General features: G+C 41.2%; 2 protein-coding genes across 4 annotated transcripts in view; one reads left to right on the forward strand and one right to left on the reverse strand.

Moving 5' to 3' along the window:
• Positions 1–2,155: 2,155 nt before the first annotated feature.
• Positions 2,156–10,937, forward strand: LOC108779919 (serine-rich adhesin for platelets). Its single transcript, XM_018547480.1, has 8 exons — positions 2,156–2,334; positions 2,776–2,972; positions 3,438–3,629; positions 3,712–3,957; positions 4,077–4,130; positions 4,217–10,470; positions 10,545–10,664; positions 10,748–10,937. Exons 1-8 carry the CDS (start codon positions 2,315–2,317, stop codon positions 10,859–10,861), a joined length of 7,197 nt encoding a protein of 2,398 aa, XP_018402982.1. The 5' UTR covers positions 2,156–2,314; the 3' UTR covers positions 10,862–10,937.
• A 272-nt stretch (positions 10,938–11,209) lies between these two features.
• Positions 11,210–12,890, reverse strand: part of LOC108779856 (nuclear pore complex protein DDB_G0274915) — a 3,571-nt gene continuing 1,890 nt past the window's right edge. For all 3 annotated transcript variants that reach the window (XM_018547374.1, XM_018547372.1, XM_018547373.1), the window contains exon 7: positions 11,210–12,832. In XM_018547374.1, the coding sequence (XP_018402876.1) occupies positions 11,337–12,832 (1,496 nt within the window). In that variant the 3' untranslated portion in view covers positions 11,210–11,336. The remainder of the gene's footprint in view (positions 12,833–12,890) is intronic.

Genomic DNA, 12,890 nt, shown 5'->3' on the forward strand with positions numbered 1-12,890 from the left:
AAAAATTAAGTATCAGTATCGATAATCCGGTAATTAAGCTGGACAATCCTGCTTTCAAGATTAAATTATCCGCTATCCCGTCAAAGTATATATGATTAAGGTTGCATTCGAAAACACCATCCAAAAATATCTTCGCGAGTATCAGTTTGTCTTTGTGTTTAATATATTCGATGAACAACATAGATAAAATACGTATATAATATTCGAAGGCACTCAGGTATAGGATTTTCGAGCGCAGCTTAATTATAATATTAGCCTTTAAAAATGAATTGTTATTCGTGTATTTGTTTTTACAACTAGTATACAACATTAATTCTCCTCCATCCCTTCAAAATGAAATCCCGTTTAACTGCGGTTTGAAAATATCTGCAAGTCACATTAAATATAATATCCACTCAATATACATATATAATTATAATAAGTGTAGCAGAACAGATGTAGGATGTATATACACAACAGTTACATTGTTGAATAGAAAATTATAACATATATAATTGATATAATATTACCGTTATATTTGCTGCTATAATAGCGGATTCGACCGTCTTTGTAATTTCAGACAGTAGGATTTTCCAACGGTTTTTCGATTCCGTTGCTGCGAGAATTAAACCCAAGAATTAATTAAAAATATAAGCGAGATATAGAAAGTCTCGAAAATTTTCTCGTATTAAATTTCTCGATGTAATAAATGTCCATCGTACGTCGAAGGATCGATGAGCCGCGAAATGAAGCATATTGAATCGCTGTTGTTTAAGAAAACAAGTCGATATCGCTCTTGACAGTCTCTCGTTTCCAATTCCACGTCCTTGCCCTTGTCCTACAACTGAAAGCTTTATAACTGCCTTATAACGCCTGCGCGTTTTATTCGTGACGATTTCAGTAAAAAATTTACGCACGATCGGACACGCGACCGTGAATGATCCTTGTGAAAGGTGTGCTTCGATCTCTCGTAGCGTCTTGTCTTATTGTCTCGAGGAGAAATATCGGTATCTCTGATCTCATCATACAGTTACCGAAGGTCGAAACGTGAGATCTCCAGATCTTCGACCTCCTCGCTGATCTGAAGGTCCAAGATGAAAAAAAAAGTCTGTTTTCAATCTTTTCTTATTGGGTTTTCTCTCTCTTACATAAAACGAGATGTGTGTAATCATTGGGCGAGTTCAAGACGGCAAAGCGGCTAGGTACGCTTGCCGAGCGATTCAACATAATTGGTTATTACTTATAGATCCAACCAATCATATTCGATCGCTCGGCAAGCGTACTTAGCCGCTTTGTCGTCTTGAACTCGCCCATTCACATTTTGAATAGGTGAGCTAAAAGAATATATATGATATAAAAAAGAGTGTAGAGAGTGCATATAAAAATGTTCGATCTCGAATTTGACGTCACAATGCCGTCAACGGAGAAAGAAAAGAAAAAGAGAGAGAGAGAGGAAAAAAAAAAGGTGTCCTGTAGTTGCACCATCCAGGTGTACAGTTATAGAGAAAAGAAGATAAAAAAGTGCAGAAAGTTGCAGAAACAGGAGAGAGCGATGTTATTGGAAATTGAATGCGCTCCATCTAGATCCATTTTCCGCCCATTTAAATTTTAAACTTCCTAACAAATGTTTTGTTCACACACACATGTAAAATATTTATGTAAGCACTTCAATAAAATATTTCAGAAATATTTTGCAATCGCGTTTGTAGAATCTTTTAAGATATCGCATTCAAATATTTCACAAAAATATTTTAGAAATATTGGAAAAAAAATAAAATATTCGAAAAACTCTGACGTATTTATTAGAAAATTCGATATGTCACTACGCTACCTGGTGGGAGAAATCGGAATTAGCACGGATAGATAACTGTCTCCAAGATCCTATTGGTTAAGGTTTATACCTATTCGAAGTAGTTCGATCGTGAACGCTAAATGAAGACTTCGTCTCCACCGAATTTCCTAATATTTCTGATATTATGAAAGATTTCTAAAGTATTTTAAATCTTGCAATAAATATATTTTGGAAATACTCTTGAAATATTTCACATATATATTTTGTATGGAATCCTAGCTACCATCGATAAATCAGATTTCTGTTGCGAAACAGAGCGACGAATCCAGATCGCATTTTCCACTCGTCTCATCTCCCCCCCTCCCGCTGCACGACAGACACAGCTGTAGCTACTCGCACTGTTTTTGTATTTTCGATAGTGGAAAACGGAAATGCCAGAATTACGAAGACAATTCTTGCGATCGCGTAATGTCGGTGGCAAGTGACGCACCGGCGGTTCTCGCGGCACGCTATCTTTGCAGAACGATGTCAAGCGGATAAATTATGCCACGAAAAGAGAACACGTGAGTCTTTAGAATTCCTCGATTCTTTAACCTGTTATATGTACAGCCGCCTTGTTATTCACGGGCTGTCCGATTTAAGTTCCCCTACAATTTTTCGCTCATTTTACAAACGTGGTGTGACGTGGTGATGACTACGCGAAGAAACGCTTCAAATCACCCGTTCTATCATACTTTCCAGCAAGCGATACAGTGTAACACAGTGATCGTTTCATCTTTGTTTAACATTTGGTCTCTTTCCTGTTCCTGCACTAGACTGATCTAGAACTTCCTTTCGCGCTTTCTACAAATCTCACTTTAAGTTCTAAAAGTATACACTAGTTCAGCCACAGAAAACAGACCTAATGGTAAATAACAAGGATGTAATAATTCACTCGGTTCACTGTGTTGCACTGTCTCATCTGTGTCTTCCTATATTCTCTTTATCTAAAAATCTCATTGCAGCAAAGCGAAAACATGGGAGCGAGATCGAAGAAAACGTATGAACACGTACTTCAAGACATTGGCGGATCTTCTGCCACCACATCAGGAAGGTCGCAAACGCAACAAGGTCGACATCCTGATCCATGCCTCAAAATACATAAAAGACCTCCATAGTCGTACCGAGGAATTATTCTCCACTCACGCTTCCGAGGCACACAGTATGTATTTTAAGAAAAGAAAATTTCTATTTTTAAATCTATCCAGTAGCCAGGCAATGTAAGTAATTTGTTACATGTAACAAAGTTACAGTTACAAGTTACTTTTCTGATAATTTTATTGGTAACTGTATTACTTTTTAATTCTAACAGTAACGTAGTTACATTTTTTTGTAAAGGTAAACAAATTTTGTTTTACTGTTACTTTTATCGTTATTTGACATACAATTAAACACGGTTTGATTGAACTCGAGCCACTCGTAACGCTTGAGACCAAAAAGCCCGTGGACATCCGTGATTGGACCACTGTAATTGGTAGATGTTGATTTTAAAAAAGTAATAGAAAATTATTTTTCAGAGTAATGGTAACTGTAACAAGTTACTTTTAAAAATCGATAGTAACAGTAACTTGTTACTTTAAAAAAATAATTTTTTATTCCCTGCTAGTAGTTATATATTATTTTGCAGAAGAAGAATTGGCACGTTTAAAGAAATTGGTAACGCAATTGACGTCTCGTACTCAGTTATTATCCACTCTTCTTAAGGAGGCAGGAATTTCTGTACCAGCTGAACCAGCTCTTGAAAAAATATCTCCTTTAAAATGGTCGAACAAAATTAACGTTGACGACGTAGACAAGTATTTTGATAAGATCGAAGAAAGTAAGTGTGTTACATGTTGATGCAAAGTTAAAATTAAAAATAACAAAGTTTTCTAATTATCTGGTCATTCTCTATCTTGCAGAGAAAACTTTAGAGAAGAAAAAGAAGGAGAAATCCACGGAGAATAAAGTGCCTTCTAAGAGAAAATCTGCAACACCGTCGGCTCCGAAAAAGTTATCTGAGGAAGCTGCCGTCGCTAAGAAAGTTTGTAATTTGATAGAAAATCAAGAAAATCGAGTAAACTGTGCCAATAGCAAAAACTATAATTCTAATAGTACAAGTAGTTTATCTGAAACTGGATCAAAGGAAGCGGAACGTTGTCAAAATGGTACGAACAAATCTAGAATTATTGTTGAAATTAGAATTATTGAATAAACTAATTAAATAATGATACTTTAAAGTCTTTGTCTTGATAAACACTTTTATCATTCTCATGTTTTAATTTAGATTCTACCAATGAAGCGACTGCGACAGGGACAACTATTAAGAAAAAGAAAACCGGTAATATATCGTTTTTATGTTATTTTTTTATATTAATGTATGTATTTAAATGTATCGTCACATTATTAATGTAAATTTACTTTCAGAAGACAAAAAAGTCGAATCTCAAAAATCATTGAAAAAGAAACGCAAACGCAAGGATGAAAAAAATTCGACATTGCCATCTATGGCCAATACTGTCACCAATTTAACTCCCAATGCTCTCATTTTATCTGGTGGAAAATTGATGCCCCTCGTAACTCCGATGACATCGAACATCATTGTGAATACACAACAAGCATCGACGAATCCGATAATCCTCGGTAACACCCAACAGAGTCAAATGATTGTGATGCAACCCTTGGCAAATCGTGTCCAGAATTCCGTTGTCTCTATATGCAATCATGCTCTAATTAACACCGTACAGAAAGTCACTCTGAACACTGTACCGAACATTCGTGCGAATATGGTTGTCGATTCTCACAATTGGGCGTCTAATGTAAAGAATATAATTAATGCCACGAAGATTGGCGGGCACAAGGGTATCTTGCCAAAAGGCAAGGAAATCACAAAAACAACTATGGCTTACAAAGTGCCTATTCCAGCGATACACAAGGAGAAAATGGAGAAGCCTAAAGATAGCGCAAGCAAGAAAGAATTAGAAGTGAAATCGAAGGGCAATAAAAATAATTCCAAGAATCACAAAAGCGTTCAGAGTACGCCAGAAACATCTGAAGAGTTAAATGTCGAGAAGAAATCGCCTGAAAGAAAGGAACCTGACAAAACTCAAGAGGAGTCGGCCACTCCGCCAAAAGGCGCGCCTAAACGCGGCTTATCTGAATCTGATTCCGTGGACGAACCAGACGACAAAAAGCGGAAAGACACAAACGGCGAAGCAAAATCTACTCAATCTGTTGTTTCAAAAACAACAGATTTCACCGCCACTTGCAAATCTATCGTAGGTTTGAAGCACGTTATAGAGAAAATAGGAGAAGATATCTCAGAAGAGCATACTACCGTCAGCAACGAGAAGGAATCTGCCGTTGCGAAATCAAGTACTCAGGCAGTAAACGATAGTCAAGAAGAAACGTCTACAACAAATAAATTGATAGATATCGTAGACACAAATTGCTTTGATATGAATAAGAAAACAATCGAAGATGTTGACGTACCGCAGACTGTCCCATCGGACAAATTTTCCAATGAATCGTCTGAGGCGAATACGTCTGATCGATCATCCAATGATTTCGATGTGTCGAGGGATAGTGTAACGGAAAAAAGTGGCGAAAATATAGATTTGGATGCGAAATCGACCTTGACGGATGTTGAAGTGGCGGAGAAGACCGTCGGTTCGGATGGACCGAAGAAAGTGTGCAATTTAGGTACTCGTTTTGATAGTCTTCTACGTGTAGCGACAGCCAAGGAGCAACAGCGGGTCAATGACGCAATGACCGGCGCGGAAAGCAACAAGATCATTCTAAATTTGGACACAAACACTACGACAACGATGAAGTCCGATGCAAACATTGTCGATGTTGCGATATCAGTATCGACATCGACATCGTCGTCATCGTCATCGTTGTCGTCGTCGGTGTCGTCACCACTAACAGCCAACATAGTCAACGACGAGGCTAAATTGACAAAGACTTCAAAGGACGAAATATCGAAATCATTGCCGTATACCACTGATAACACATTCGTACCGATTAGTAACAGAACAGACGGGCTACACTCTGACTTGTCTAATGACATATTTGCGTCTCTGCATGTACCCTCCAGTTCGCATAATCCGGAATCGATATCGCCCACGGCAGCGTTCCTGATGGCTTTCCCGCTGGTATCATCCTTAAACGGCAAGACCGAGGTCCTGGAGGAAGAGATGAAAGATGACTTTAAGTATCATAGTCAGACTCCGCCAATGCTGTTGCAGATTGGCACCATGGAGCCGAACAGCTTCAAGATTAAGACTTCCTCACCATCGCAAGCGATCGCAGAGAAGCGGTTGAAAACGTCCTGTGAGGAGAAGCAAATTGCATCTGCGAATGTAAACGCAAACACCGATGTAATCGTTCCTGCGGAGTGTACAACGACAAAGTCTTTGCCGAAAATTGTGAACGAAGAAACGTTGCGGGAACCATACAAGATAGTTCAGACCGTCCTGACACCGAGCTTAGAGAAATCTGTGATGACCACTAGCGCGTTTCCTTCTCATTCCACAGTCAATTTTTCCGCTGTGGACTCCTCGTGTATTGTAGGTAATTCTCCAAATTTGGCGACGAATCAAGGTCGTCAGAGTCAATTGAGAACGACCAGCACGTTGAGCAATGCCAGTGTAATCGCGTCTCAAGCATCAGTAAACATTTCCGCGTCTACTAATAAGAGCGATATCACGGATTGTACATCGGTGCAAGTGGCGACGAGCCGCAATCCCGACATAGCATATTCTGGAGCTCAGGACTTCCTGCCTAGTTATTCAACGATGGTGGGCAATGGTCTTGGCACAATGCAACATACGTCTAACTCGTCTATGTTTAAAAATGCCATCGCAACGACGCAAGAATCGAATCCCACAGTCGGTCCACGCGTCGACAATGTCGATAGTTCTCAAAATCTGTTGAGCACACGTCTCGAAAACACGACTGTGACCACGAATTCTTCATCCGCAGCTTTACGGTCCTTGCAAACAGACTATTCGACTCAAACAAAAGATAAAGGCTCGCAGAGTTCATCACACGTAATTTATCCCTCGCACAAGGATGCACTAATCGATTCTACTGATATCGTTTCTGATCACCGTGTCGATTACGCTAATCAAATGGATCGAAGTCTTCCAGTGACGTCCCAGAGCATGCAGAACTATCCTTTGCCAACCAAGGATTCCTCCCTTCCGATTCTGTCTTCTCAAGATATGCAACATATGTACAGCCAGACCAAGGACAGTCATGTTCTCCTAGATTTAAATGGTTCTCAGCAGACGTTTACCGTTCAGAAAAAGCAAGAACATATTATCGCGAGCTCTCACAATGATTACGTCGGGAATCAAGCAAAAGTAATGCAAAAAGATTCCATATCATATACAAGTGGAGATAATGAGACCGCAAGCGCTCCTTCACAAAATCAAGAATATGTCACGAAGACTACGAATCAGAGTTCTTCGGGAAATACTTTCCAACGAGATTATTCCAAAGTAAACAAGAGCACGGACACATTGAACAGTTCAAATCAAGTGAATCAAGAAGCGAAACTGAACGATGTGCTCGGCTCTAAGACTCAAGAACAACAACACAATCATATGCGCGATTCGGTCTACGTTTCAGCAAAGAAGTTGGATGTAGATCCGTTCGTTCAGTCATACCAGTACGACGTTAAGGGAGCGATGAGTAATCCTAGCGAACGAACGAACGTTCTGAATACAAATACTGACGACACACACAGCAATTACGTTTCATATCCTAGTAAGGATGACAAGAAGACGAACATTGCTGTTTCAACTATCGCCATGGTCAACAACAACAAGCCGGCAGCAGTGCAGCAGGGTGCTGTTGCACGATATTCGCAACAGACCTCATCGTTCATCACTACATCTAATTACGAACAGAGTACGATGACAGAGAATCATACTAAATCCACAACCACTGTCGCCCATAATTCATCCAATTTTAGTATCCTCTCATGGACGACGTTCTCACCGGTCAGTGGTGGTGGCGGTATTAACAATTTGGTACACTATGATCAAGGGCAGTCACATTCGAATGATAATAATGAAGCAAAGACTATTTGCGAGAATTACAGCTATGTTCCACTGCACAAAGACAATTCGAGTTTCTCTAATCAAGTGTTGATCGGCGATAATTACCAGAATAGTTCAACCATGTCGACTGGGATCGATAAATCGCGACAAGGAAAGATCGAATCGCAGAAACAATCTTTTATCGATCCTTCGAAGACTAGAAATGATCCTTCGAAACAGAATCGGATGCAAAATCAGCAAACTGGCAACGATTACAAGTTTCCCGATAGTGGTAAAAGCAAGAATAAGTATAACATGGATTCAGACTATATGCAGAACGAATACAGCTCTGCTATGGATCAACAGCAGCACTCTCAGCAACACGGACAGAAGAATCATCAAAATCTCTCATCCAAGCAGGAAAAAACGATGTACACGTACGAACCACAGATTAATTTCGATTTAGCGGAGAGTAACGTACAGATGAAGTATCCGATCGAGGCTTACACTGGCGTGAACTTTAAATACGCGGAGAAAACGACGCAACAGCCAAGTCAGCACAAGTATCAGGTTCTCACTCAAGGACAGATGCACGACAGCGGTAGTTACAGCAGCGATGTGAAACACAGCCAGCAGCAACAGCAACCGCAACAATCACACAGTAGCAATAACAACGGTAACAATAATAAGTCCAAGAGTAATCAACATCAGCAACATGCAATCAAGGCGCCGGTTAATTGGATGATGACACCGGAGGTCAAGCACAACGCTAATATTACCGATATTATTCTACCGCCGATTGGCAAAGAACTGGAGTTCTGTCCAAACAATCTGTTTACGCAAACACCCACATACAATCAAGGCACTCCGAATCAGTTCTACAACAATTATGATGTTTCTGCTGCTCACAGCTTCCCAAATCTACCGGTTCTGCAAAGCGATCCGAAGAGGCCCGCGGAGACCTTTTACTCCGAGGAGCAACCGTTTCCGTGGTCTCCGACGAAAAACAGTGTGCACAATAGCGTCGAGCATGCGATCGGTCAGTCATCGGTCAAGTGTATCGATCAGCACATTGTACCATCGAGTTTGCAAAGTCTGGTAGGTGATCTTGATCTTAGCGCTAATCTGGAGAAGCAAAATTTCCTGTTTGGCGCTCCAACCTCGTCGTCAAGAATCTCTGCGGAACAGAACAAGGACGCGTCCATAAAGGAAAAAGAGGCAAATAACGTGTCGGGAAGGGATCTACACGCGATACTGAACACTCAGAATGCACAGCATCCAGCTTCCACTTTCCTATCTGTGAGTCAACTAGTAGAACATGAAAAAGCAGAGAAGAGTCATCAGCAGCATAATCATCAGCAACATCAGCATCATCATCACCATCATCCGCATCAGCATCAGCATTCGCAACAACAACATCAACAACAGCAACAACAACAGGCTAGGAAACATCAAAGGAAGAGCAACACAAGTCCCAGAACAACTAGCAAACGGCAAATGGACATTCGCAAGTCTACGACGGCTAACGACAACAATCTACATCAACGACACGAGGAACAAAAATCATCTGGTCACATATTCACGGAACAGGGATACCAGCAGCCACAGCAGCAACAATCACAGCAAAAATATCAACAGAATAACGTCCATTGGAGAAGCAGAAACTGCAAAAGCAACTATACAGCGGAGGCGTTGATTGGCACTAGCATTCATGATACTAGCGGCCATCAAGATAAACACGCATCAATCAAGTTCACAACCAATTATCCTCAGAACAAATTCCAAAGTGGTTTGTCCGCGGATGCTGCAGTGATGCCTATAAATTACTTTTCTAGCGCACCACCACCGGATGATGGCACTGCGACTGGTTACGGTCAATCGGTAGTCAATCAGAACTTCAACACGTACACGTACTCATCCAATTCCGCAAACTCTATCTATCCTACCAGCAATTTCATCACCAGTATCTCCAACACGCCCAACAGTTACATGACCATGCCGCTGCATGAGAATGCGACCGATTATGTACAGGAAGCTAACAACTTTTTGTTATCAAACGTAGCCGGAACGAGCAGCTCGTCGAGCGCTAGTACTGCTAATACGTCAAGCGCGAACACGACTTCCACTACGACTGGAAATGTCAACGGAAACGGGAAGAATCATCAACATTACGGGAAGCATCCCAACTGCGACAAACGTTCATACTCCACTACCGCGAAGAAAGGCAAGCGAAAAGCTCTCGAGAGCGGCCCTATGCAGAACCTGGAGTTTCCATTGTCCGGAATCAACTCTCCGCTGGAGGATTATCATCACTCGACAACGTTCCTGGCACCGCCTCCACCTCCGCCTCCACCACCACCGCCGCCATCACACGCCAATCCTCTCTACCAGAATCATCCACAAGCAAACGTCTATGCTAAGACTGTCAATAGTCTTCCACCGCCTCCGCCATCAGCTATGGCAAGTGCTCAGGGTGTCGCAACCGTAGGAGCGGCCAGTTTCTCTATGAACTCTAATATGGTCCGTGGAGGAATCGTTTCGAGCAACCCGATGGCTATGCCGCATCATCCATCGGGAACCAGTCTCACCAATTTCAATTTAAGCACGATATTTCCTGAAATAAATGACAAGGTATCTGATTATGTGTTCAATAAATATTGTACATCAAGTTTGTTCGTGAATTAATATACTTGCCTTTTCTTCAGGTCACTGGATACAAATCCTCGAACGGTATACCACCCGGCCTATCGCAGACGTCCAATCAGTCTGCAACTTATGCACAACGAAGTAATTATCCGTCGAACTCTTTGTGCCACTTGCCGCAGGTGTGTTTATAAACGTGTCTACGTAATAGATCCAAATCCAATTATGTGAATCTAGGAATAGCGTGTATATATATTGTTTGCAGGTTTCGGAAGGCACACAATTCATTAATAGCGTTCCATCGCGTCCCGTACCTCCTGCTCCTCCTCCTGCTACCCCATCTCTTTCACACGGAGTAATTCATTATAAAAATCTATGAAGACGTTTCATAGTTTGTGATACAATCGATTATCGCTTGTATATATGTACATACCATGTATCATTCATTAAATTAAAAAGACGTTGATATAAAAGATGTTTGATTTATGTTGGTGTGTTGATTAAATGTTGAATTATAAAATAATTCATTAAGTTATATAACAGCTTAGTAATGACTTTATTTCATTGTATTAAAAAGAATCGTACATTGAATTGAGTTATTAAATAAAATCCCTTTTGTCCACATCATTCATATTCTGGCACATAATTCACATCAGCGACTCTTTAATTGTTGAATTAACAAAGTTTACTAATCGAAATTAATAAAAGTCTTTAATTAGTTTCATAAATATAATTTCTATTAAAAACCTATTTAGGCATATCAAAGGTTTGGATATTTACAAATAGCAGAAGTAGTATTTTTATTACAGCATATACTTAATAATCATTATAAGTCCATAGATAGTATTATCAAGTCATCTTATATCTTTAGTAGGAGGTTTGAGTGGTATTTTGCCGATAATAAATCTTTCAGCCAAAAACATGTTCTTCTCATCATCTGTTAATGCACCATCCGCGCTATAAACGGTATCGTCGATGATATTGGTTGTAGTAGTGTTAAACGGTAATTTTCCAAAAGGAGAAGCATTGATGTTAGATTGATTTTGTGCCATGTTTCCGAACGGTGAAACGCCTTGTTGTGGCCGTGGAGTAAATGGATTTGCGAGTGTCGTTGTTGTAACAGTTGTATTAGCGGGTGAACCAAACGGAGAAGAAGTATTGATACCGCCGAATGTCGATGCGGAGAACGGTGATGGGTTTGGGACGGTTCCATTGGAGGTTGCGAAGGTAGTTCCCGCGTTCGCAAATATCGAATTAGAAGAGGTTTCTGTGGTGCCGAATGTGTTATTTGTACTCGCGACGGCCACACCAAATCCTGTGCCTGCAAACGGCGCTGAACTCGTGTTTGTAGAATCAAATTGCTGCGAACTAGTGGTGACGAACGGGCCGCTGATCGTAGCAGACGGCGCGCCGAACGGAGTATTGTTTGCAGACATGGTATCGGTGTTCTGTGCACCAAAAACATTTGCAGCGGATACAGTCGTTCCAAAGGTATTATTGCTAGGCTGTTGGCTCAGATCAAAGGCTGGCGCCGTAGTAGCGATGGATGCACCAAAACCTGGTATCGTAGCGGCAACAATAGGCGTACCAAAAGCTGGCGTGGTCATAGCGACGGCCGCACCAAAAGCTGGGGTCGCAGTGACTGTGGATCCGGCGAAGATGCTGCTTGTGGGAGCGCCAAACGTTTGACCACTGCTAAATATCGAACTGCCAGTAGAATTGTTGGCATAATTGGTTACTCCCGCAAAAACAGGTGCTCCGCCGAATGCATGCATCTGCGTTTTTGGCTGAGTGAACATCCCGCTATTGAAGGAGCCGGATGATGTAGTCGAGACGCCGAAGACCGGGTTTGTTTGTAATCCGGTGGACGAGCTGCCGAACAAATTGGAGGTGGTGGTTGTCGGTCCGCCAAACAGCGAAGTGTTTGCCTGTGAAGTCATCGGATTGTTGAACAATGAGGTGGTGGGTGCGTTGCCAAGCTGGCCCGTCCCTCCAAATACGTTGTTTGGGTCGAATAAATTTTGAGACGGTGCGAAAATCGAATTCGTTTGTGGCGTCCCAAATGTTGGTGCGCTGTTCTGTACGCTGCTGAATGTCGACGTGCTCGTTGTTCCAAAAAGCGAGCTAGCACCGCTTGTTGTAGTACCAAAACCGCCGAGATTATTTCCAAAGGTCGCCGTATTGTTAAATACAGATGCTGTATTATTATTGGACTTTCCGAATATCGACGATGTATTGTTCGAGGAGGTAAATCCACCTCCGCCAAATGGATTATTATTTTGCACATTGTACGTTGTATTTCCGAACACATTATTAGCTGATGTGTTATTAACTAGACCCAGCTGAGAAACTGTAAATAATAAATTAATAATTAATAAAAATCTTTTTTCTAATTTCCCCCCCCCCCC

The sequence above is a fragment of the Cyphomyrmex costatus genome, unplaced genomic scaffold (assembly GCF_001594065.2).
Source record: "Cyphomyrmex costatus isolate MS0001 unplaced genomic scaffold, Ccosl1.0 scaffold639, whole genome shotgun sequence".
In the NCBI taxonomy this organism is placed as follows: Eukaryota; Metazoa; Arthropoda; class Insecta; order Hymenoptera; family Formicidae; genus Cyphomyrmex; species Cyphomyrmex costatus.